This window comes from Buteo buteo, chromosome 17 (genome assembly GCF_964188355.1).
Source record: "Buteo buteo chromosome 17, bButBut1.hap1.1, whole genome shotgun sequence".
Taxonomy (NCBI): Eukaryota; Metazoa; Chordata; class Aves; order Accipitriformes; family Accipitridae; genus Buteo; species Buteo buteo.
In genome coordinates, this window is record NC_134187.1 from 19,615,132 (window position 1) to 19,642,184 (window position 27,053).

Consider the following 27,053-nt stretch of genomic DNA (forward strand, 5'->3'; position numbering starts at 1 on the left):
AAACGTAATTTTTAAGGAGGCTACAAATGGGACAAATAAGAGGACAAAGGTGCCAAAGGCACCTTCTTTGTCTCTGTTAGAAACTGTCAGTGGTGCAAATGAGCCTGTTAGAAAGAAAGGATTAGTATTTGAATGATGCAGTAGGCTTCCACATTACCTTTGAGGCCTGGAACAAGAATTTGAACAGAGCAGGACTCCTCTGCAATATGTTGAGGATATCCAGACCTTAGCAGTGACAGGAAGGCAAGGCTAATTAGAGTCACCAAGAAAACCAGATCTCTCTTCATAATGAGCACTTACAGGTCACTGACTCCTAAACAAAAGAATGAATAAACAGTTATAAGAATTCCAAAGACTTTCAACAGTTTCTGAACATATGCAGCATCCTACTACAAATACAATATATTTTTGCATGCCATAACCCACACAGCATGAGAAGAAGATGTGCAGGTCCTCCAAGCAGGTTGTATGTTCCACAGACATACATGAAACATGCAGCAGCACATTCAGCAGCTTGTTTTAGTGTTAGACAGGGTAAGATAAAGCTCAGAAGAAATTTAGTGAAGAAGTAGGAGATTAAGTAATGCTAATAATAAGCAATTCTGTGTTCACGATTGCTCATTGGAGGCAGGGATCTGGAAAGGTCAAAGGAGAAAATACAGTACATGGGCTTGCACTGAAAGATGTTAGTAGTAAGTTGCCACTTAAAAAGAGTACATACTGCTCTAAAGAGGCAATTCAGTAGACAATAAGACCAACCTAAAGGCCTGAAATTTCACTTCGCATCCACCTGAGCACTGAAATTGTGCCCAGCAAATTGTCTGATACAATAGCCCTCATGTAACTCATTGAGGGTGGAAGGCAGATAGTATTCCACTATATCGTGCAATAAAGTTACATCAGTCTTCAATAAATCCTGAAAAGATTCACCTCTGAAACATACCCTTGTTTAAGCCTACAAGTGAAATGGCTTGCCTGGTATTCAGCTGTGAAGAGGTCTCTCAGAAAACAACAGTACAGAAATTGAGTTTGTGTGAAAGGACCATCAAAAGCCAATATTTAAGGGGTCTGACACTTTGACAAAAGTGTTATTTATGTCCTTCTGATATGTTTTTCCAGTCCTTCTTTCACCAAGGTTCTGTACTACACACACAAGCTGAAAGTCATATCAGGGTTTCAAGAGAAAGTACCTGTATATCATCTTTTATAGCCACAATACAGACATGTGCATTTCACATCTAGAGCAAGAAGATTGCCTATATTACTCTCCACTCCCTGATTCTCTTCAAAAATAGGCCAGGTAGGATTAGGCACAGGTGTGGGGCCAGTACACGGGTCTGTGTGTCTCAACATGCTGGGGGTCTAGGAGGGTGGATCTGTTATCTGGGGGATGGCCTGATGGCATAACAGCCCTTCAGCAGAGACAGGATAATAAGGAGCTTCAGGGTGAGAATGAACTGGTGGAACAGATACCAAAACTTAAGGGATGGAGCAAGAAGGCAGCAGACTGCCCTTGAATCTGGCCACACCTCCCCAAAAGGAGATTCCTAACCCCAGTGTACAAGGCACTGCATCTTGGTGTACTTTGTGGCCTAGAGGAGCTCACAGTATCTGCAGTGGATGGTGCTGCCTCTTTTTGCCAAGTTCTTGATTCACAACAGTCAGCAAGCAAAAGAGGGAGCAACAAAAACTAACCAAGAGAAAAGGTTGCAGAGAACGGTGTTTCTGCAGATCTTCCCTTCAAAGGCTTTTTAGGGCCAATCTTGGTGCTTGTAGAGTGGAAAGTGAGAGGGTCCATGGCAAGAACAGGCTTCGCAATGCCAAGTTAGGGACCAACACTCTCTACATGGGAAAGCAGCAAGTTGCTGCCTCACCCAGTCAGGAGGACATGGCAGAGACTCGTGCCTGGAAGTCTCTTCCAGACATTTAATGTTTAATGTAGGCGTTTAACCCTCAGCAGTGGCCACCTCTGAGGGACAGGGAGTGGGATCACCCTGGATGACAGCCACATGGGTGCTCTGTGGGCTGAGCAAACAGGGCACTGGAGTCCTGCCTGCCTTCGCCTGCAGCTCCCACCACACAGCCCAGGAGAGCACCCAGCCACCAGCCTGCAGGACAGCCTGGGCAGGGCATCCCACCTCTTCTTTGTAGCGCGGGCACTTCAGGATCCACAAGAAGATAAGACAGAGGCTTTCAAGCCAAGTGATTCAGATACACAGCTGAAAGCCTGGAAATTAGGCAGTTTCAGCATGAGCACCCAGCAGGCCGGTGATAAGGATTCTCGACAGATGAGTCAGAGAGGGGAATTAAATGGCCTGAGACAGAAGAAGGAATTGAAATTAGGAGGGTGCTTCAGTCTCTGCATTAGTGACTAAAAAGGCAGCATCACCTCCTCTGGTTGCATTTTATGAGGTTTTAGATGTATCCAGACTACAACTGAAAGATCAAAGCTTCCAGGTATGTTAAATATTAATCTGCCTTTGCAAACTCCTACACAGCTCAGAGATGAGATGAGAACTGTCAGGGCTGCTTGGTGGCTCTGCTCAGCAGCCAGACATGAAGGATTTTCTGGGAAAAACAAAACCTCCAACAAAGCTTCATCACATTCCCCACTGCCTGCTGCTGCTGCAGGGCTTACAAGCCTCAGAGACACAGGGGATACACCTCATCCTACTTCATGATAGTTCAACTTGCAGAGAAAATGGACCGTCTAGAAAATGGAGCTTCCTAGTGTCAGTCAGGTCACAACACCTGGACCTATATGAATACTCGGGAAATTACCTTAGTCTCAGAAGAGCCACTAACAGAGGAAATCTCTGAAGAGGTTGCAAATTAAATACTTTATAGAGTCTGCAGCTGCCATAAAGGGACACAGTAGTAGTAGAAATCAAACCAAAAGCACTTTGGATATCACTTTCTCCACCTTTTCTGCTTCAAAAAGGAACCTTCTCTTCCGCAGCTAAAATTGTGTTATATGATTGAAATAAGCATTTGATCTCCAGATATGTGCTACAGCAGTACCTTTCATTTTAAAATCCTGGAAAATTCCTTGCCTTTCTGACCTACCTTCAAGCCCTTTCAGACTCAGATTCATAAAGGCATTTAGAAAACTAAATCCCACTGAAATTGGTCCTCAGAAAAAGGCACCAGCCTATTTTTTTCAAACACTATCTTAGCCCTGGTATTTGGAGTCTCCTCAGCATTGGTAAAACCAATGCCAGAGAGAAGCCTAGAGAAGTTAAGCACTTGCAAAAGTGTAAGTATTTTCTCACTGTCTATGCAGGGGTCAGGAGTCAAATTTGCAGCACTTACAATGGCGGCCATTAAATCAGCATAAGCTGAAAGCTGTGAAAAAAAAATGTGAGGACAAGGAAAAAGCAGCATTTACACGGCCTTTCCTTTAAAAAAAAAAATTAGCAAAATGCCTCTATTCCTATTAGTAATGGAAACATACCAATGCAAACAGCACAATAATTTCAAAACAACTTTTGAGACCTGTCAGCTTTAGGGAATCTGCCTCAGTTGCCAAGAGAAAAGAGATTTATTAAGCCAGGCTTCAAGTGACAAATCCTTGAGAGGTCATCGGAGGATCCCCAAGGCACCACAGGCTCGCTCAAAACTGCTGCAGGACTGGCCAGGCCAGCTGGCACCCAGCACTCCTTGAGCTCCCGCGCTCCCCTCCCCAGCTGTGGATGGAAAGCTTGGAGATCACTTTGGCCAGCGAACGCCTCTTGCGTGAAGACCCTGTATCTGCCAGCAGCTGCTCTGCAAGGGCCAGTGGCTTACTGCAACTTATTTTGGACCTAGAAGCAGCAACACAGATGATGTGACTAGTTGAATCCAAACGGCTGAGAAACGCAGAAGGAAAATGATGCTTGCTGGCATTAATGCTTAGGCAGCCAACAGCTACAGAGTGGCTGTAATCCTCTGTATAATCCTACAGGACTCCTCTTTGAGCTGTTTTTATTTCACTATTACTAAATTGCTTTCACTCTTATTATGATTTTTTTTATTATTTTTAAAACTATACTTCATTCTCAGGGATATAAGCCAAATTATCTATATTCAGAATTGAGTGCATTCCTGGTACAGAAAGGCACACAAATTTGCAGAGCCACAGCCACAGTTGGTGGGTGCTTTTCCCAGGCAGGTTTGAGTCAGCACTACAGACACATCAACAGCTTTCAACAGTTTTCACTCCCCGGACTTTTCAAGTCCTCGTCATCCACATCCCAACACCTCCCAGAAGTAGCTGGCAGCCTGCGTATCCTCAGACACCCCAGCAGGCCCTAGCCGCATCCTAATGGATGTGACACGTGCCCATAAAATCACGGCAATGAAATGCCAGGCTGTCAGGCTGTGACACAGACCTCAATGCTATTTCAAACATTTTGAACAGATAAAAGCCAAAACCAAAAAAGTTATGAAGTCCCAGGTCTAGAAGGGTAACACCAGGGCCCAGCGCAGATCACAGGTATGTTTCTGAGGGAAGCAGGGAGAGGCAGAAGGGACAAGCCTCTGGCACTGTGCAGGCAAGCTGCTTTTCACCCCTTGGCCTGAGGATCATTCCCTGGAGAAGATGTCTTCCATGCTGGAGATGAAACCTGTGTCGCTGACCTCTTCTTTCTCCATTACAGCCTTGCTGATCATCCTAACCTACGGATGTTTTGTGTAGCTATGCTTTTACTTCATCTAAGCTTTTTCTCATTTGTCCTCCCAGCTCCCTCGTGCATTACCTCGAGTAATCAAGAGTTCACCATTTAGCTGGAATATAAAAATCAGAATCAAGGATAAAGCTGCTTAAACGATGGGTGATCATTTTCATAACACTGCAATGCTCTGAAGTTAAATTGTATATGTTGATTTAAAGGTTAATGCAATGGGCTTGAAAGATTAAAAAAAAATCCCAAAATGCTAATACCAAAGAATTGCAAAAATGAGGACCGTAACTGCCGTGACTACGAAGCCTCTGTGAAATCTATGGAGCATGGAGTAGCATAAAGCAGAAACATAACACATTTCAGGTCCTGATGATGCTGAAGAACAGCAAGGTTTGCTGCAGAGGACAAAAGAGTGAGTCTAAGCTGATGGGAAGCTTACATTACCTCAAAGCCTAACTGATAGGAAGTCATTGGTTACTCCCCAAAGTACACTTAATTCTGGCTCAATAGAGCTATTTCCTCAGCCGATGTTTGTGAGGTGTAAGGGACTATTAGTTCTGACTGTACAACGTAGGTGCCCTTGTCATATGTAGGAATAGTAGCCTCACTTTTCATCGAAAAGAATGTTTTTAAAAATTGAGAAAAAATTTCTTTCTGATGTAGTTCTGCTGAAGTCAATGAGTCTGTCAGAATTAACTTACTGTCATCTGCACTGAAAATATAAAATCAGAGCTTCAGCAAGGGTGAGATGAAAATAGTGCCAGAAGGGGGTAAGTACATTTTCAAAACCTGTAACAAGAGGGAGATGGGACCCATGTGATTTCTTGCCCTGAGTGCCAAATCTCTCACAATAGCTCTGTATGGTTTTTTAGATGGTAGAGAGTAACACACAAGTAGAATTTTATGTTTGTCTGTGTATCTGTCAGAGATAACTAGAAATGCTAAAGAAAATTCCTCCCACAATGTTTTAATCAAAGTCCCTATTAGATGACAAGATCTCTGCCATAGCCTTATTTGCAGCTGTAATTTACAGAAATAGTTTGTGATTTTGGATGCCATCCTTGACATATGTCAGATCAAATTTTCAGTATTCTTAACCACCCCAAAATAAAAAAAAAAAAAAAAACAGAATTCAAATACAGGCATCAGTTCTTCTAAAGCCTGTGTCTACATTATCTCAGTTCAGTCCCATTCCTATAAAGCATCCACATGAGAACCTGATGCTATGCCCACACACCTATCTGTAGGAACTAAACCACCAAGGATTCACCAAGAATCAGTGATTGAAGTGGAAAATACTGCCAGGTACATTTGTCTACATGAGTAAATACATTATTTATATATGTATTTGTCATCTTATTTCTGAAGCTTTAAGGCATCGCTTTTCAGCCCTCCAACATCCCACAGAGGCTTAGGACTGGCTGCAGAAGTTGGGATATTTGTGCTGTATTTAAGCATTTAGTGCCCATTCAACTAACTTATGCTTTCCAACATGTTCTCGCCCTCCAGGCACTTAGAAGTTTTCCAGGTGGGCCTGGCAGTTGCTGTCTTGAGGGCACTGGACAAGCTTAAAAGGCAAACTTAACCTGGGGAGGGTGGTCCCAGTCCTGCAGCTACATGCTTGGAGGTGCAGAGAAGAGGCAGAAAGGTCTGCCAAGGCCCCATCCAATCACCCCAGACATGTCAGCAGTGGCACATGTCTTCTGCACAACAGAAATGCCACTCAAGTACTGATCCAGAAGGTAAGTACCAGCTATGGAGCATCCTTAACTTAAAAGGATTTGAACCCACAGCTCCAGTTCCCCAGGGGAGTAATTGCTCCCACTGGATGGACACAGTAGGTGATATTAGACTACACTCAGGCATGCCACATTAAAGGATGGAAGGCAAGCAGGTAAGAAGCCTGGTGAAGAAGCCAGCTCAAGCCTAGTAGTAGGACACTAGACTGAAAAGGGGCAAAATGAATGTTCTTCTCTTCCCTCCTTTCTGTTTTTATATCCCACAATTGACTCATGTATAAACATGTGGACAGGTCAGGAATGTCCAGACAGAAGGCAAAATCTAAGCAAAGCAGTTTATGAGGCTAGAGGAAGAGTAAAGACAGGAGAAGAGATATAGGATGTAGGCTACTAGCAGGAGAAACAAAGCAAAAGTGAAAAAGCAGAGGCCTGACCAGGGAAGAGTGGCAGAGAAAGGACAGAGGGAGAGATGGCACCATCCCAGAGTGCAAGTGGATGGCAGAAAGGTTTGCTTTCAGTTGCCCCAGCATCCTACTTCTCACTGAAGAGAACAAACACCACAGAGCAGAAACAGCTTTTGCCCCCATTTTCTCACACATTAGCTACATTTAAAGGAGGTTGTAAGAATAAAGGGAAGCCACTTGAGTGCTGCCCAGTCCTTCCCAATGCTGCAAGTATGACACCCCAAAAAGTGGACCACAAGACAGAGTACAAATAGTCATCTCCTGATGCCAGCTATCAGGACAACTTTGCTTAGATCCAGATCTCAAACTAGCAGAAGTTACAAGCAGACCCTTGGGTAGGATTTCACCTTTCTGGTTTAGGTGATCACAGAAAATGACTCTGAGCTCCCTGTGTAATCAAGTCAGAGAAAGGCACCTTGGCATGGGGATTCATTTCATCCTAAAACAGGTCAGATAATTGACTCTGGAGGTACGTATTCATTGCCCAGTATGACTAGCTTGGCCTTGTAGGTATGCAAACTTAGGTGAGGGGGAGTCCCACCATCACTAATTAGCTAAGCCAATCTGTGGGAGGGCTAACAGCAGCCTGGCTCTCCCGCTGCAGTCACACATTACCCTCCCCTTCTCTGTACCGTCACCAACCGCCAGCCGATCCCATCATGAGCTAGCACAGACTGCTATGCCAGCAGAAAGCTATTCTTCTTTTTGTAATGTTATTTTTCAGTTGATTTAGTTCCTTGGTTCCTGGTGAGGGCAAAATGGCCATCATCCCTGTGAAAAATGTTGCCAGCCAGGGAAAGAAATGCCCTTGGCAGCTGCTTCAGTGTGTTACAAAACTGTGCCCTCACATGCCAGCAGCACACAGAAAACAGAAAGATGCATAAATGAAAGAATTAAAGGGACTAAATTCACCAGAGAAAAAACCCAGCACATAATTAGAGTGGGAACATTTTAAAAGGAGAAAAGATATGGCAAAATACCAGGCTGCAATGGAAAATAATATCCAGCAAAAGATACCGACCATAGAAGATACAACAACATGAGGTATTTTGCAATAGCATGCAAGCCACCAAGAGTCATGGAAATGATCCAAGAGTGTTATCCTCAAATGACAAGGACATACTTCTCGGAATGATATCCTCAATATAACAAAACACCATGGTACATAAGCATGCATGATCAAAACCTTGCATTTCAACAGAGGCAAGGTCAATGCAATTTCAACAAAAGGTTATTTTTATTCTAAGGCTGACTAAATAACACTCTACATGTGATCCTATGCTGAACCTTTCATATCAGCTCCCAGGAGCCTAGGAAAAGGAGGAATATAAGTTATATTGGTGACACAAAGACCAACAGTACCTCCAGTAAAACGGCCAAGCCTCAACGCAAGAGAAAAATTAAGAGCATCAGAGCAAAAAGCAAGCCTCACAGGAAATACAGCCACATATCTTCACTGACAAGTGAAGGGTGAACTTGATAGCAATAGTACTATTGAATGCCCTTTCACTCTTGGAGTCCTGAAACACCTTTCCAAGTGCAGATAAGGGAAAGAAGATAAAAGGAAGGGGAACCTACCAAAGCAGCTCCCCAGATTAAGAGAAAATATATGGATGGTACATAGAAATGGTTGTAGAAGCAAAACACAGGGGAAAAAAACCCAGGTTTCTATGGGTCTGATGTGACTTAGTAAAAGAACACACAAAGATACGCAATTCTTGCAGATGACTAGACATCAGTGAAGTTCTCAGAAGTCAAAGTAGTCTTACACTAGTATGCTACAGCAGACTTTCACTAACCAGTCTATCATTGGCAATAGTCATGATCCTACTTATAAGGTATGCCAAATGGAAGCCAGCTGAAAGAATACCTTTCAGTGGCAAAACATTTCCCAGATCAGCTCTTACATATATCACAACACATGCATTTGAAATCCTTTGCTATGTACAACTTACTGGTCTACAGCTATTTAAAAAACCTGAGAAAGTATACAAGTGATTGTATGCAGGTTTGAGATGCTTTTGACAATCTCATTTGGAAAAAAAATGTGAATTCAGAAAGAAACAGACAGAATGTGTAGAACACAATTAGCAAACAAGGGTGTTTATCTGAAATCATATAAACTGAAGGTGTTTACTTCCCTTATCCCTATACCACAATGCTGCTGCTACCAAAAGATTCTTGAGGATGACAACTCCCTTTGGAATTTTTCATTAAAGTCCTTCCATCTAAACAACTGCCCTGAGAGATTCTTTTATTTTAATAATGTACCTTTCTAGGAGAGAATACAATAAGCTATGTTAAGTAAGTGATAACTACTGGCATCTCTGCCTGCTTTGGTACTCAGTAAATTCTCTAACAATAGCAGCAGACACATCTTTCACACAACATGACTAGAGGCCAGTTGTGCACAAATTAAGCTGCACATCAGCTAAGCAGTGATCACTTGAACCTGCATATGTATCTATTCAGCATTTATAGGGCACTTACAGGAACAAAAACTAATGCTACTGCACTGATTATGCAGCTACCAGTAAAAGGCTTCACAGGTGTTAAAGACTACACTGACCTTGCCCTGGCTGAAATCCCAGCATCTGCTGGTTGACTTAAGCAAAGGAAGAACGAACAACAACAAAAACGAGACTTGCCACAGTTACTCAGTGCTGCCAAAAAGGTACAGAGAAACCAGCTCTAAATATATCAAAAACTCCACGCATCCAACACTGTAGTTGCAGCATTTAACATCATCTTCCCTAAAATCAAGGAACGATTTGAATGTAATCACATGCAAACTAAGTTTAAATGGGCAAACACATGTTTAAATAGAGTTGCTTAGAAGACAGAGTAAAAACTATTATGACCAGAACCATTAACAAAGCACCTGACACACTGTGGCGTCAAGTGCCAACGGATTTGTTTTACACAAAAGGACGCACACATGTTGTTGCAGCTGATAGAACAACTTCCCTTGGCATTGCTTACACAAGCTTGACACGCCATCCAGAAACTAAATTCAGGATTTGCAAGTCATGGGATGCCCCGCTGATCTCTTTTCAGATAGGAGGGTTTCAAGTTGACAGTAAAACTGCCCCAGCATCTATAGAGAGCACTCTTTTTCAGTGTACTAAGTTCCCATTCTACCCATAGCACTGTGGAAGCAGACATAGCAGTGGGCATGGTCTGCATAAAAATCAATGGTCATTTAAACCACTTCTGGTATATAACCCATTTACCTATCTTCACAAAACTTGCAAAGATAATACAGTTGCCTCCCCGTACGTCACAGACAGTTTAAATTTAAATAGCCCAACCTGAATAATTCTGGAGACATAATACTCAAGACATGAAGATATTTGGAAACTGGTAGAAATTCTCACATTCTACCTAATAAGAATGTCACAAGTACAAGGGCTTCTTTAGAAAGATCAGTTCCCTCTTTGCTATTTCCTCAACAAAATGAGCAAATATTATCTGTGAATGCTCCTTGAAGAAATATGCCTTGTCCTTTCAAGGACTGCCCTTGAAAATTCAAAAGAAAGATGGCACTGAAAAAAATCTATAATTCTCCCTTGAAGATTTAAGATTTAGGATTACATTCAGTATTATTTAAATGGAGCTGAGATAAAGAAATAGCCATGTATGTTGTCTAAGGATTGTAAATTAATTTTGAACTATTATAAGAGACTGTTATACATTCATGCATTCATGAAGGTTTTATACAAGTCATAAAAAAGAAAGGAGAGTGACTATATATATTGGCACTCCACAATTACATGAAAGGCAATTCTGACATGAAGGTATTAAACAGCAACAGAAGAAAACCTCCAGTAAAGAGGTTTTTCAGCTGCAGTTCATAACATGGCTCTTGTTACATCATCTCACCTCACCTCTGCATTGGTTTTAAACAACTGGAGAGAAACATTGCGAACGCATCTGTGGATGCTGCTGACAGATCCACCACCCTGGAGTCTCTGCAGCACGCACAAGCAGTCCTTCTCTGGCTCTGCCACATGTTCTCAGTATCTGTTTCCTTAACATTTCTTGAACATAACTCCGCTAACCTGACAGCCATGAGACCTGTTTTCTCATTAACACCATTCTGATGAGAGAGCTTGCTGAGAGACATTTTTCTTTTCTTATGTAATAAGACATTTTTTGCTCTTTCCTGTGCTAGGCCTTCATTACATTCTTGTCTGATGTTTTTATTTTGATTGGCCATAATTACCGTGCCATCTAACATTGCCAATTCCTTCACATACCAATTTTTTCTAAAGCTCTTTGGTTTAATTCCCCAAAATTAGATGATCTCTTATAAATCCTTCTCTGATGATAATCATAAAATCCTACTTATATTAAATCATGTCCTTACAAAAACTTCCATGCTTTCTTGTCTCCCTTAACTCTGATATAATCAACAGCCTTTGGTGTACCAGATTAATTTAAAGAAAGAATTGCTTGTGAGGCCTTTTAAAATGGATGTGAGTTATTTTGATGCTTTCTTTAGTGAACGATTTATGAACCCTTCAGTCTCCGCGCAGTGCGTTCCTTAGCCAGCCAAGCATTGCTTCATGTAAGCTTCATTGTCCAGCCCTCACAGCACAGAAACGAGTAAACTGGCCCCAGCATTCAGACCAGATGGAGACTAAATAAACCCCTGATTTGTGGTCTTTTGGAGGATAAAAGACTATTTCTAAGGAGTCCACTAAAGATGAATAAATGCATGCTTATTATCAGCAAGGTTCAATAACTGCTAAAATCATCAGCACCATCACAGGAGAATTTGGAGGCATCTACAACTAAGCCTGTAAATCACTCAAATTAAACTGAAAATCTTAGGATGTTATCTGTAGGATTTCTTCTTGTTATTATTTATGCTTATTCCACAGTTAGCAAATCATACTAACACTACCAAAAAAAATAATCACAGAGTGCGCCATGCTTAAGGCCAAAGACGGACACCAGGAACCTGAGCACAGCTATAGACACAGCTTCATTCTTCAAGGTCCCCACTCAAAAACCTGCCAGAGTTGAAGCAGTTTCTCTTTCCACTCTCCCATCCTTTGCCCCCATTATTCACCCCTAGACCTCCAGATGAGAGCTGCTTAAGCGAACACTGGCAATGCTACCACTGAATCTGTTTCTGTGGCCTCTTCCCAAGTCTGAACAAAGCATCCAAAACTATGTCCTAACAATCCAGCCACCTTAAGAGGCAGGAGGTGCCTGTGGTTTTGTCAGAAGACTTACTTGGGTGCCTAAGCTCTTCTTACTGTGCAGAGCAGAGACGGCCAACATCTTGCCTGAAGAGAGTAACAAGACACTATTCTCCCACCTACCCATTTATGCCCATCGAGGAAACACATCTAAACTCCTTCAGTCTCTTCTAAGCACACTGTAAGCAGTAAGGTCAATAGAAAACACTGTCATTCCCTTTCAAAACATGGTGGGGAGCTGCTTCTCTCTTGCAGGCTACCTTCTTATGGGAGAGCTCATGCCAAAGGAATAGACTTCCCTGGACTGTTTAGGCTTTCTCTTTTTTCTTTCCTAAAAATCAAAGCAGTATCAACATCAGAAACTGTCTTGGGAGCTGTGGACACAATCTTGGGTGTTCAGTGGTCCCAATTCCAAATTACCGTGTCAGTTAGCAACAAGGGCACCTTTCCAGCAGATGGGAGGTGGCCGTTTGAAGCAGTGCAATGAGCTGCATGCAGATCTCCCACTCCCCAGTTAAGTGCTCCCAGCCAGTAGATTATTGCATGACAGCTGGGTAGCAGCAGTCCATTTTTCAAAGAGAACTGTAGAAAACTTTTTTCAGAGCCAGTTTGCAAAGCCTCCATGCCTGAAGGACAACTGGGCACACACATTCAAAGCGAGGTTCCAGCTTCTGGAACTCAAGTTCCTGCAGGCACTTGGCACTAAAGATGGTGAATTCATCCACTCCCACATCCAGCAGAGGGAATCCCAGAGCATCTCTCCCACAAACATTTTCCAGACAGCTTCTGTGGCCATGACACACTTTTCTGGCTGCAGCAAGTCACTTTCTTCAGCACTTAGCTCTCCTCCATTCGCTCCATATAGCACATAAACATTGCAGATTCTTGGTCTGGAGCCAGGCATCTAACTTGCAGCACTGTGAAACTGTTTATTCATGTCCATGTTTCATTCACATGCGTTATTGCTGGACCAGATGACCTTTAAAGGCCCCTTCCAACCCAAACCATTCTATGATTCAGTGTAGAAGGAAATCAATGTAAACCCTAGAACTCCTCACCATCTGTCTTATTGCTCCAGGACACCCTATGGACCTCCTAACCAATCTTCTGATACAGTTGTGAGGCAGCAGCATCCAAACAGTGACAGCAGCTAAGGATCCTTGGATCCTAATAAACAAGTAAGAGACTGGTCCAGTGGTGAAGAACTCAAGCAGACCAACTTCCATTCTCTTCTTCTCTAAAGAGATCTTATTCAACTATAGCCAAATCACCAGGACTAGATTTTTCTGAGGAGGCACTTAGATGGGTGACATGAGACCTTGTTGGACTTTCAATACCACCTCTTTCTAAAGCTTCAGGCTCCCAGTAGGTTGTTTTCCTCTTGACTCAAGAGTTTACCTAGCTCTTAAAATCCAGCTGTACCCCCTTGCAGCTTTCAGTTCCAAACATATAAAATGGAGCACTTTATCTCAAAAGTTTGCAGAAGCACTAACAAAGCCTTAGAAACATTTTTAAATGTTCTGTCTCTTGTACAGGTGTTTGTGTGGCTAAAAACATCAAAAGGCTTTAAGCGAGCTACTGACATATCAAACCCTCTTGAAGGGTCTTACTCTCATGGCCCACAGACAGGACAGTCTGTGCCTCATATGCAAACCAGAAGGAAGCACTCAAATTTTAAGCAGCTGCCAGCTAGTTATCGACCAGTAATCTAGGGGCTTTGCCTACAGTTGATGCCTTACAAGCTCAGTCTGTGCCTCTTTCACTAGACTACCTTTCCCAAAATACATCCTAAGACTCCTCTCACCAAGGGAAGTGAAAATAGCAAGACCCTGACCACCCGGCCTTACTGGAAACGTGGTTCAGCTGTGAAGTCCAGCCAGTAGCAAAATGCAATGCAAAGCACAAACTACACTTCCCAGGAGACACCATGAGAATATTTTTGGCTAAACTGTTCTGGTTTTCAGCCAAAATATTTTGACAAAAGAACTAAACTAACCCAGAAAACTGACACTTTTCTTTAAAAAGCTACTTTGCCAAAAGCCCTTCTACTTCAAAAGGATTCTGGTTCCAGAGTTTTTCAACAGCCATACAGATGACTAAATAAGAGCTTTAGAAACAGTGTAAAATCACTCAAAAGTAATCAGAAAAATAGCCTTCAATGTAACATACAATTTATAAATTACACAGTAGGTTTCTGCAGCTTCCACAGTGCAATTCTCTGCTGACTCTAGGATGATGCCATGTTTAAAATGCCAGTTTGACTATGAATTTAAGTTACATATTCTCTTTCATGTATGGATTAAAACAATAATTTCATTTTAACAGATACATCTAAGAATTTTCTGAAGCAGACCAAGCATTTTTAAAAGGAATACTCAGCCTGAAAGTATTACTTTTCTACAACATCTGCATACCTTATTTATGCTGCATCAGTAGTGTAATAAAATTTTAGGGATATGTCTGAGAAGTTATCACAGATTAAAAGATCCCAATATCATTGTGATAAGTGAGATCTTTAAATCAGTGTTTGTTTTATATTCTCTGATCACTATAATGCCTTAAACATTCATGATCACATAAACTATCATATATATATATATAAAATACAAAAGATCTCAGCTACAGAGAGGGAAACATAGGGCAATAGTTTTTACATTTGCTACACTTTTAAAATCTTTCAATACTGTAGTATTTCCAGTCCAGAGGTTCTTTCTGTTTCACTGTGTGGCAAGTGAAGTTGGGTATTTTAGTTCTCCAGAGTGATCTGATTTTGCTAGAAAATAATCCCCCTCCTAAATTTCACTGCCTATATTGAGCACATATGTATGTATGCACAGAGGTCAGAATAGAAACTTGCAAGTCCCTTTATGAATTCTATTTTTCATACCTCATGACTGAAAAGCAGGCATGTGGCCTTCTGGTTACTGAAGTACAGCTTACTCTCATATTCCAGCTCATTTAGACTAAGATTTTATATCTTTATACATCCTTAAATTTCATTAAGCATTCATGTATACTACTACTTCCAACTTGATTTGGTTTTCACCAAGTTTGCTCTTAATTATCCAGTGGTGTAATTCAAGCTCTCACTGGACCTTCTGTCATCTGCTTCACTTCTGCAATGTCAGTCTTCATTCCCTGCTTTGCAGCTGTATTAAAAGCCAACTTTCAAAAAAGTAGAAAACAGCCAGCCTCTTAGGAATAAAAGTAGAAGGATGGAGAAAAGCACTTAGTATTTCCAAAATTAAACTGATCTTGATTATCTGTTACCGGAAATTACAACCCATTAAGGCACTGCAGTAAGTTTCAACTGTAGGAAAAGTTAAAAATCATATACTGTTTTGTCGTTCCCTGCTCAAAGGAAAGCGAGCTCTTCCAATAGCATTTGTACATTTTAAATACACCCCCCCCACCAAACAGGAATTCGGTGATCTAACCCACATGAGTGCTTCTCAACAGAAAGGTCCAACGTTATCCGACAGAATCGAGCGAACTCTTATTTCCCTTACCTTCCCCTACTATTTGGGGATCGTCAGTCACATTCTGCCACTTACAAAGCAGTCCCCTAACAAACATCCAGGCTTCTTCCTCTACGTGCTTCTTAAGAGTGAAAGTATAAAAGTCTCTTACCTTACGGTTGCTGAGAAAATGGGAACTGCAGAACGCTCTGTGCCTGCAGGGACACTGCACAGATGAACCTCATTGCTGCTGTTTACAGAAGTCTGACAGTTTTTAATTTGAAAAGAGGTTGTCTTTTGCTTTTCGACAGTTCAACAAATCAGACAAAACAGTTGCAAGTGTTATCTGTAAACAGCTTCCTGTTTGAAATAGATCAGCTGTCCTGCAGGACAATAATTAGGAAAGAAGTGTGGGAAAGCTGAAGAGGTCCATGATGTAAGCTTTTTATTTTGGGAATGTACTTTTTTGGGAATGCACTCTTACTCTCCCCTCCTCCTCTCTAGCAGAGAACCCCTTTTTAACCATTTACATCTATTCAGCTCTAAGCCATGCATGCACACTGCCCCAGCACAGCACTTTTCTTGCTTCGCTTCAGCAGATATGAAAACACATGAAAGGCAGCACCGAACGTGACCATCTTATGTGGTTCATTAACACACTCTCCCCTTACAGATATTCTCTCCATTCTTGCAATTGGCTCCAGCATTCTTGACTTGAATAAAACATGTTACTATTTCAGAGCTGTTTTCTCAACACTCCACAATAACGTAAATACTAAATTATCCACATGGCAAGCTTATTCACAGAATTTTGGGGTTTGTTTGGGGTTTTGGTTTTTTTTTTTTCTTTTTTTTTTTTTTAAAAACAGCTTTTGATATCAATTTATGTCAATGGGAAGGGAAATAAACGAGACGGAAATCCTTCACTATAGCTTCCAAACAGTTGTACAATTCTGGTTTTCATCTTAAACAGCTAGACTAGTTTGAGCCCTGGGTAAACCACAGTACTCAGCATATGTTTGAGCAGGAAAAAACTGGGGCCAGTCAGTTGTGGGAAGTAGGATTTTGAGAACACCTCCCTCAGTTTCAGCAGTTTATAGTTCAACAGATATTACTGGCTTCACTCAACTTCCAGGGTAAATATGGAGTACTGCTTATGACTATACCAGTTAATACCCTCTAGTGAATAGCTGCTATATTTGTAAGGCTGCAGCTCTGATAAGCTGCTTCAACACAAAAGGCTTGCAAACCATCTGCCTCCAGCCCTGTTGATGCCACTGTTCCCCCCTCCCAGTTTCTCCAACTAGGGTTTGAGGGGCCATGCTGTAAGCGAGCACCCAGCAGGACACGAGCCTGGGTAACTCCCAGTATGTGACCTCTTACTGGAAGACCAGGACTGTAGCTAGGGCAGTAGCAGGAGGTTCCTTTCCATTTTCCACAGTCCCAAGACAAGAAAAGTGTCAGAAGGTTTTAGACTGAGGGACTAGAGAAAGCTGTAATAGGATCACCTGTGTGTGTTCACTTCTTTACCACCCTTCTGACCTGCTCTCGTGGGAGGTGTAGGTCCATTCCATTGAGGATGTCATCCTGTGGTGGGGCTTGCAACACAAGCTGATGACACACAGTACCGATGCACTCTTCCTGCTTTGCTCACAACTTGTTGTGCCCTCTCTCCCAGCAAACCTCTCCTCCTCCACCACAGCTCCTGCTTCGCCAGCCCACAGCACCACACACGCTGAACAGCTTTGCTGGCGAAGGCAGCAAAAACGGGTATTGCGGGTATCCCAGCACTGCAGAGGTAGTGGTGCCTCAGACTCAGTGCTCACCGTGGGCTACCTTCATAAAGGCAGACCTCTCCTAAATCACCCTGTTTCCATGTTGGGCTGGAACCTAGCTACCCTCCTCCATTGCTGTAAACTCCTGTATTTTAACACACACCAAATGGTCATGAAAAGTTAAGAACTGGTCATTACTTCCAGATTACATCCATAAAGAAAGGACAAAATGGTAGAAGATGAACATAACCGTGTTAAGGACCACACAACTCTAATCTGAAAGTTCAGTTTTATGCATACAAGCCCCATTAGTTCACTGGGAGCAGAAGGCAATTAGCAGGATTGGGCCCCTGCAGCACAATATTGGCAGCAACTTGCTAAGAGAAATGTTTGCTGTAAAGAATGCAGCAAAGTGATTGCAGTCCAAGCCTTTGAAGATCATATTACAATGGCAAAGGCAACATCCATTTACATACATACCTATTCTCCCTGTAAACACAAGCAAATAACTTTGAGGCCAGAAACAGAATTTAAGGAAGAAATAGAGCCATTCCAGGGAAAGTTAGGAGAAAAGGTACGATTAAACACTGGGGAAATAGAAGTGAAAAATGAACATAAGTGACGAGTTCAAAAAGAAAGGGCAAACGCTATAAATGCAGTGAAAGTGTTTTCTCTAGGAGAGGGGAAAATAAGCAAGTACGTGGTTTTCTTTCACTAAGAGAGAGAAAAGGGCGTAGTCCCCTTACAGAAAGGTGTAAGCATCCTTCACCCACCAAGAAGGCCAACTAGAAGCTGTGTAGCCACATTGGTGCATCATCTAAATCTGACTACTATGTGCAAACTGGAGTACTGATGCACAGGCTACACAGGAGCCGCTTAAGCCATCACCAGGTAGCAATAGCTGTTGGGTATTAAGCTAAAGCTTTTCATTATATTAATATGCCTGCCTGAGAAACTAGGACTTCAAGAGCTGATTCCCAAGTCTTTCAGCCACTCTTGCCAGATGGAGAGGGACAGCCTTCAGAGGCTAGGGTATAAAGCAAGACAGACCAGCTACTTCAGCTTGACCCACAACCCAACATTCACCCAGCCTCTAAGCTCAGGTTAAACACCACGTTGACACAACTACAAGTAGAAGTCTTAGACTGAAACTAACCAAAACCACATAGACAAAAGCAAATTGGTTGTAAAAGGGCAAGAACAAGTCTTCTGTTAGAAAACAGAAAAAAATGTTTATATGTTTTAGGAGCATTCAGGCAAATTTTTCTACGCTGTAGAAACCAGTGTGTAGAGGTGCCCCTGTGAAGATACCCATCTGAACCTCATCCCCTTAGCACAGCCCCAGAGAGCAGATAGCACTGCTGTACCTCGATGGGCAAGGAAACACCAGAAGCTATCCTTACCACCTCTTCTGTGCAATACAGGAGATGTATGGTGGGAAAGGTCAGTGCAGAAACAGCCACGAGGGTTTAACTTTGTTTGCAGCTGTGTAAAACCTGGCCTTCAACTTTGTTAATGGTACAGCACTAACATTTTTTGCATAAAATTTCTGAGCAGCATTCACTGCAGCAATAGTGCTTTTTCTGTGCTTTTTTTTAGTCCCTATCTCTGAAAGTGGAATAATCTCTTCACTGCCTGGCTTTAATTCTCTTTGCTGCTCCAGGGGCAGATCAAAACTGAGCCAGACGTGTCAGCACAATATCCAATAGTGAAAAACATTAGCTATTAATCATTTAGCAACACCTAGCAGCAACTGCTTGTTGCTAGCTTAAGAATGATTTTCCTGAAAAAGAGTAACAGTAACTGGAGGGCAGAGGAGGGGATACCTGAACTTGCAGACTGTAACAAATCCAACAAACTTTCTCCTCTTGATCACAAGACATAAATAAGATCCTTTACATGTAGCTCTCTGTAGGGAACAGAGCACTAGTACAAAGATGTTCATGTTGCTTCTGTCTCCTGCTCTCAGCAGAACACAGGTTTTTCACACGAGCACTCTCAAGGCAGGCAGTAAGAGACACAGCAAAGCCACTTCGTTAAATAAAGGGGTCAACCATTCACACTGATCAATGCTGCAGTCAGGCCTGTATGGAAGACAGGAACACTCACACTCCCTCAGCCTAACCACAGGACTTCTTGTTATGAGATTTCACAACTTTCTGTAATCAGTATCCTTTTTTCTGTCATTCTGGTACACCTCTAGAGACCTAGAAAGCACATCCCACAAAGAGGAAAAGGTCTAGCTTTTTGGCATTGCTCTGGCTTTTAGATATAACAGAGAACCAAACTCAGGCCTCCCACTTAGGAAACTTAGGGCAAACAAAGGCATAGGAAATACATTATTTCAGTCCACAGTGCAGGAGTGATAGGATTTCCTTTTAACACTGCTTGGTGTGAGGATCACTACATTAAACCTTGCCAGATGCTCCCACTTACATTCAAGAGGGGCTAATCAGACATGATGTTATGCATCAAATTATCATATTAATACAAGATAGGTCAAACACTTACCACCCAAAACTTTAAGCAAGTTCTGCCACACTAGAATTGCAACATATCTACACACCTTTCCAAAGGGAAATCAACAGGGAGCAGCCTTCCTCACAGACAAAAATATTTGAAGACATTTGGAATAAACAATGAAAGCTCTAGTATCAGGTGCTCTTGAGACTTGCACCTAACAGATGTAAAGAGCCCTTGCTTCTCATTTTGGGCTACTACAGGAAAGAATCAGTCTTTTTACACTCTTCAGTATGTGATTGTCTCTTTGTATTGACACTACCCATGTACTACTGCTGCACAGGGTTTTGGTACAGAATGCCCCATTGCTTTTTTGCACAGATCAGCTGATAAACTCCTGAGGAATCACACATTCAGAGTTCAACGGCACCAGCACATGATAGGTACAGGAAAAGTCTAGCATCATCTCCTATGGCGTCTGTTTAGGTTAAGGTAACATTTGACACCAGTATTCCAGCAACCTCATTAGCACTTGACCAGATGGCATCAACTGACTTTCCAGATTGCAGGCATTCACTTGATATGCTTGTCAAGGGACAGAGGGAGTTGTCTGACTGAATCACTGACACTAACACACAAGGGAGTCCATGAATAAAGGTAAACTAGGACTTTTTGCAAAGCACACAGCCTGGTATTTTTATGCCACAAAAATCCACTTTTACTTGCAGCTTAGTTGATGTAAGAACCATAAAAGGCTTTGACAGCATTATCCTTTCACTCAAAGAATTTGCTTGTGGGGCCATCACGGGCCTTTGCATTTCATATAGTTCAAAGGGCTTGCAACAAGAGCCAAGAAAAATCTATAGCCAGCTGGCAATGCCTGGGAACATTTGCAATCTTTACATTCAGCTTACTAGATCTCTCCTCCCCCGCTTACATCCTCCCAGTGCTTCAAAACTAGAAATGCTACTGACATTTTTATTACTATGAAGACATGAAACCTGAGGTAAATTTTCACCATGAAACAGGAAATGCTGCCTACTGAAGCCTGCTGTCTGAGCATCACCTCTTCTTGCAGATGTTACACAGCCCCAGCAGACTCACCAGCCTCTAAAGGTAGTTAACATCTGGTAAGTCTCCAAATACTCCCCAGACTGTTTCATCCAACCAGCTAATATCCATTTGCACAGGCTACCATCTGTGACTGTTGTAGCAGGAAGTTTAGTAACATGACTGACTTGAGACTAGAATTATTTCAGGGGGGACTAGGGGGTGGTATTTCCAACCTGAGTAATACCCGTTTTAACAATGAAAACTTGAATTCCGAAGTTCTGGCACTACAAGGTCTTTTGTGATTACTCTCCATGTAAGCAGCCAAGATTTAGGGTTATTATATACCTACAACTTTCCTCATCTAATTCTAAGGGAAGTTGATGAATTCACTTCTGCTGAATCATCCAAGATGAACAATAAATAGCTGAGGAATAAATAAGGAATGAAGTTATACTCCAGAGACAGAAGTTTGAAAAGGAGAGAGAAAAAGGCCTTAGGGTAAGCCAACTTCTTCAAAGATACAGCCTGCTTTTTTGTGCAAACATTCAAGCCTTGTCAGTAAGTAGCAGGAAATCAACTACTAATTGCAACAGGGCACATGTGTTTTCCTTGTTCTCTTTGCACTGTCTGCACCAAAAGTAACAGCATACAGCTATCTGTCCTGCCCCACTAAACAGAAGTTACAACAGGACTTAAAAACCTTCACTTTTGCCAATGCAACTGCAATGCCAAACTTGTTTTAACCTTTTCGTTCCTCACAACAGAAGAGAGGTATCAAATGGGAAGCAACTAAAACCACAGTAAATGGGAAAAGGAAGTAAAGGTACAAAGACCCTCACTTGTCCTCCATCTACTCTCAGGTAGGAAGATGCAAGTTATTCAGAGCTCCTGGTACACAGGCTGTTACCTACTTAGCTCTCCACCTAATAGGCTGTCTCCATAATTAGGTGCCTTTTACTATATTAAGCACTTACTCCTAAGCAACAGAATAGCCTGCTCAGTACAGTAAAGTACTAAATTCATTAACTGATCAGAACATTTACATGCCCAACTTCATGCTCCCCCCCTTCCCCGAGCTGGAAAAAAATGTTACTTGCCGAGTCTTTCTAAACGTAGATACCCAAGTCAAAAGTGTGGTGTTTTCAGGACAGTATCGGGCAGCCTTTGGCTGCTGTGATACAGCTAGTTCTTCCCCACCTCTCCCCGTACTGCCCAACATCTACTGAACTACGTTAAAACACCATCCAAAAAAAACCCCCACACACTCCAGCAGTCATTGCTTCACCCTGGTATATCTATCCCTGCCTTCAGTTATTAGCCATGAGAAAGGTTCCCAACACTGATATACAGACATACATACTGCTAATACATGGAGATACAAAAATCCATGATTTCCGAAAGCAAGATCAATGCCAAAAAACTGTTGGTTTTGTCCAGCAATGTAGTCAAACACGCAGAAGTGAAAATGTCTCCCCATTTCATTCTGACAAGAGGCAAGAAGCTGCAGAACCTGCCTTCAGGTACGAACTGGTATGTAATTTTGCCACTTAAAGAGCAAGAAAGTTACCTCAAATTCAAACTATACCTCTTCCAACATATTTCGCAAAAATTCAAACCCCTTTTTCAGATGTCATTGCTCCATGCTTCAGAGGTCACACCACCTGCTATGTAGACTTCTTCCAGTGCCAGGAACACATAGGTCTCCAACTGGTATTCTTGTGTGCAAAACTCAGGAGTTCCACTGCTCTACAGTAATTCTCCATATCCTCCCCAAAAGGCAAGTCTCAACATAATTCAGTTTATTTTTCAATGACAATTCTTTTTGCAGCCTCTGGACTCTTTTGTCCTGAGTGGTGTTGCGACAGTGCCAAAAACAACCTAAGAGGGCTATCATTAAAACGCTGGTGACTTAATACTTTGATACACAAATGTCACTCATCCAGACAGTAGAAAAAGTCCCATGAACCAGTTAAACCCCATCTACTTTTATGGAATTCAAAATTTAAATGAAATTACTCTGTTATATGAACAGTTGTTTATTCAGCCATTTTTTGCACTTTACAGCTGGAATTCTGGAAATTCGAACACCACATCTTTGCCTGTGAGCTTCTTGTAGACACCAGAAAATGTTTCCACCTGTGAAGACAAACAAGTCATCTTGTTTATACATGCTGTGTAAGGAAGTAAAATCTATGTTAACATACTTTAGGTACTACACTATTTCCCACCGCGTCTTCACTCTGAAGTGAATTCTGAGGCTGATTATTTTCTTCTAGATTAAGGTAGCTGAGCATTTACACAAAATACATGTTTTCCAGAGAATATTTGGAATCTCTTCAGATTTGCAACCACAGGAGACCCAGAGAGCTGAGCTGGCCTAAACATGTCCCCACAGAAAAAAACTAAGCAAAGTGATGGGGAACTTCAGGCTGTACCAAGCCCATCTGTTTAAGGTCATAACTAAGTGCTTCACTTAAAAAAGCCAACCCCCAAAACAAACAAAAAAAACAACAAACAAACAAAACACTGCCTATTCCGATGAGGGAACCAATATTGGTACTTTACAATCCAGGGGTTTGGCCAAGTCGAACTAGAGCTTTAATTCAAAACTGTCTTGCCCCATCTTCAGTATCTTACTCCAAATACAAACAGAAGCATCTCCATTGCTACAAGCCAAAAGGCAGTCTTTTGCTACATCACATAAGCAGCCTCTTAGCTATGGCAGAATGCCACCCTATCCTGCACAAGAAAGTAAAAGCTTTTCATTTACCTTGTGTTCAACATTGTTCTGTTGTGCTTTATCCAAATGGACTTTTATGAGTCTGCTACCGTCCAGTTTTACACGGATTCTCTTGCCCACAATTTCACTTGGGAAGACCAGGTCTTCAAGAATGGCATCGTGCACTGCAGTAAGCGTACGGCTGAAATGCCACATTTGTATCATTAAAACACGTCCTCTTGCCAAATTTTCCAGTTTATCAAGCATGCTTTAGCTGAAAATTCAGTGGTGTGTGTTTTTTAATGCTGCAGTGTGACAACACCAAATTTTTTCACAGGCCATGCAAAAATAACAGCTAAATTCTACACTGAGTGTAGGAACCTAATGATTGCATTGAGGGGAAAATGTCAGTAGCCAGGTTTCTGACCTTTTAGATCACATTGCTTTGCAGCAACAGCCCTGAAACATTCTTTTGTTTCTACACATTTAAGGAGTATTTTATTTAAATCAGAACCAAGTTGTCCCATCTGCAATTGTGCCAGAGACACTCACTGGAAGAGTTTAAGTGTGCAAGCATCTCCAAGGACACAGAGCATGTTCATAAGAGACCCAGTTTTGAAAACCCTGGTTTCTGCATCTGCCTAAACCCAAGTGGTTTAGAACACCAATGTATTACAGGAAAAGTCCAGGTGGCAAGTTTAGTCCATGCTTAGAAGGCTGATGTCTACATTTGTGTTCTTTAACTGTCCAGAAGTGAGCCAGAAAGAGAAAAATTAATACAGGTTATTTTCTGTATGAGTCTAGATGACTAGTAAGATTTCCAGCTTCCCTACCTGCAGCTTCAAGACAGTATCAGTAGTAACTAAGCCCTGTGTCTACACGAGCATTTCAAACTTGCAAAGATTGGGATAGCTAAGGGAGACAAACATCAATCACATTTCTATGCTTCACAATATACATATCAGTTGTACAACACTACTAGCCTGATCTAGTCTCAGGCTGAGAAAGGGATGATCCTGGACACTCTCCTTCCCTCACGCTGAAAGTGGCAGCATGCTAATCACATACACAGCTGCCATCTTCTCTGCCACTGTGCAATACTAGCTTTAATATAACAGAGTCCTCCAAAGGCAGGACTGCAGCTAGAGGAGTACTAGTAAACAGCACTTTTAAAACCCATGCCTAAAGATTTCAAAATACAGTAACAGACATGACACAGGTATAATACTGGGGCTGGTAGAACTTACAGGAACATGCCACATGTCATAAAGAGGACAAACTTTTTAGGACAGGGACTACATAATGATACAGTAAGATAGAGAACAGTATGGCAAACACACTGACATCCACATAGACACAGTAGTGTTGCATGTCTAGCAGTAAAGAAACTAGAGTGAGAAGGCCATTTAACACAAATGACTATACTACTGCTGTTGAATTCATACCCAGAGGGACTACTCATACCTACACCCCTCCTCAGCCACTCTCTCCCTCATTGCATCCCTTCAGTGTGCCAGCCCTGCCTTCTGTACAGTCTAACACGTGATGTGGATGTGGCTCTTCCTACAGCTTAAAAAAAATAATTTATGTCAGCACACTGTGGTAACAGACACAGCAGGTTGGAGTTTAAGCCAGTACTGCTAACGGAAAATTGGCTACAGCTATAGCTGGAAATACAGTTGGAGTTCTAAGAAATGCAACACAGTGCCCAAAGACAAGTTTTTTACTGCACTCTTCAGCAGAAAAACGGCAGATACTATTTCAAACAGTAACAGAAAGGGCAAGACTAACCAATCACTTGAATGACTTCTCAAAAACTCAACTAAACATTGCTTGACTAAACTACCAAGTTACAAAAGAAGACTGTCCTACTGAATCAATATTATTTACTTACCTCCTAGGACGCTTTTGCTTGTTTTTTGTGCGGCTTTTTCTTGTTGGCTTGGGCAGAATCCTTCTCTGTTAAGGCAAAAAAAAAAAAAAGCATTTCTCAGTATCTAGTGTTTACAATCAACTAAAAAAAACCCAAAACAACAACAAAAAAACCCCAAAACCACCACAACACATGCTTTTTTTTTCCCACTAGAAACAGATGCATGAAACACCAAAAAGGGAGACTTAGTTATGCCCAAAGCTACGCTAGCATTAGAATCTGATATTACTCACAGAAGCTAAGTACTGGTATTGCTTTATTTCTCATCTACTGATCCTGTATTCAGTGCACTGAAATAAAAGATTTGTATTCCATCCCCCCCTCCACTAGGAATATAACCAAAGTAGTTTACCATGTTGTATCAGCAATCTGAACAGAAATCTCAAAGAATTTTACAATTTGTTAGAGTGAGCCTCCGATGCAAAGCAGAGTAGTAAGCTACCTCAGTGCCACAGACAACTAGGTGACATCTGAGATCAAAATGCTAGTTTGAATAGTAAGATGTATTACACAATGCAGATCAAACGCTGGCTTTGTAATCTGTTCCAAAACCAGCACCTAAAGGTATATATACCAGTTGGGATGAGTAAAACTTATTTTCTACTTCCTTATCTGCAAGGGTAGATGTTTTAAAACATCAAGTTTTAGATGTAGCTGTAGCCACCTGCAGTATTTTCTACTAACATATCACAGCTTCTCCATGACTGTATTCAAGATCAGGTTACTATAATCCAAATTGGGTCACATCATATTCAAAAGCAACATTTCACCTACAGCAGAACTGCACACATTCCCTTCCAAAATATGGATTATGAAACTGACAGGGAATTCTCAAGCACTTAAAGTGAGCAAGAGGCACTCCATTAAAAGAAGTCTTCTTGGCCACGTAAAGATTCAGGGTAAGGTGCTCTGGCTCTTAAAGTTACATTATGAAAAAATTTTGCTAAAAAGACCTTCAGTGTAACAATTAACTGTCCACTCTGCAGACAGATCTCCAGATTTTGTCCACCCGTTAGTACTGCCCAGAAAGCCCTCTACCACCTTTTCACAGCTTAGCTGCTTCCATAAATTCAGAAATTGAGTCAGATTTTTTCTTCCTCTCCTATTAACTTGAATGTTAAGTGCTTAGATTATGTAAGTGTAGTATAGAATCATTTAGGTTGGAAAAGACCTTCAAGATTGAGTCCAACCACCATCCATGCCCACTAAACCATGTTATGGAGTACCTTGTCTACACACTTTTTGAATACCTCCAGGGATGGTGACTCAACCACTTCTCTGGGCAGCTTATGCCAACGTTTGACAACCCTCTCAGTAAAGAAATTTTCCCTAATATCCAACCTAAATCTCCCTTGCTGCAACTTGAGGCCATTTCCTCTTGTCCAATCTCCAGCCACCTGACAGAAGAGACCAGCACCCACGTCACTACAACCCCCCTTCAGGTAGTTGTAGAGAGCGATAAGGTCTCCCCTCAGCCTCCTCTTCTCCAGACTAAACAGCCCCAGCTCCCTCAGATGCTCCTCATAAGACTTGTGCTCCAATATTAATATTTGCTCCCTTTTACTTTCAAGTCTTGCTTCT

The 27,053-nt window shown here is 41.8% G+C and overlaps 1 protein-coding gene across 4 annotated transcripts in view; it reads right to left on the minus strand.

Annotated features, from left to right (window-relative positions):
- Window positions 1-25,685, minus strand: part of COLEC11 (collectin subfamily member 11) — a 51,702-nt gene extending 26,017 nt beyond the window's left edge. For 2 of the 4 annotated variants that reach the window (XM_075049203.1, XM_075049200.1), the window contains exons 1-4: window positions 25,434-25,685; window positions 23,591-23,741; window positions 22,388-22,956; window positions 158-313 (exon numbers count right to left, since the gene is read on the minus strand). In XM_075049203.1, the coding sequence (XP_074905304.1) occupies window positions 158-287 (130 nt within the window). In that variant the 5' untranslated portion in view covers window positions 288-313; window positions 22,388-22,956; window positions 23,591-23,741; window positions 25,434-25,685. Of the gene's footprint in view, window positions 1-157; window positions 314-15,704; window positions 16,453-22,387; window positions 22,957-23,590; window positions 23,742-25,433 lie in introns of those variants that run through there. The other 2 variants (XM_075049201.1, XM_075049202.1) reach the window with 2 other exon arrangements.
- Window positions 25,686-27,053: the final 1,368 nt, after the last annotated feature.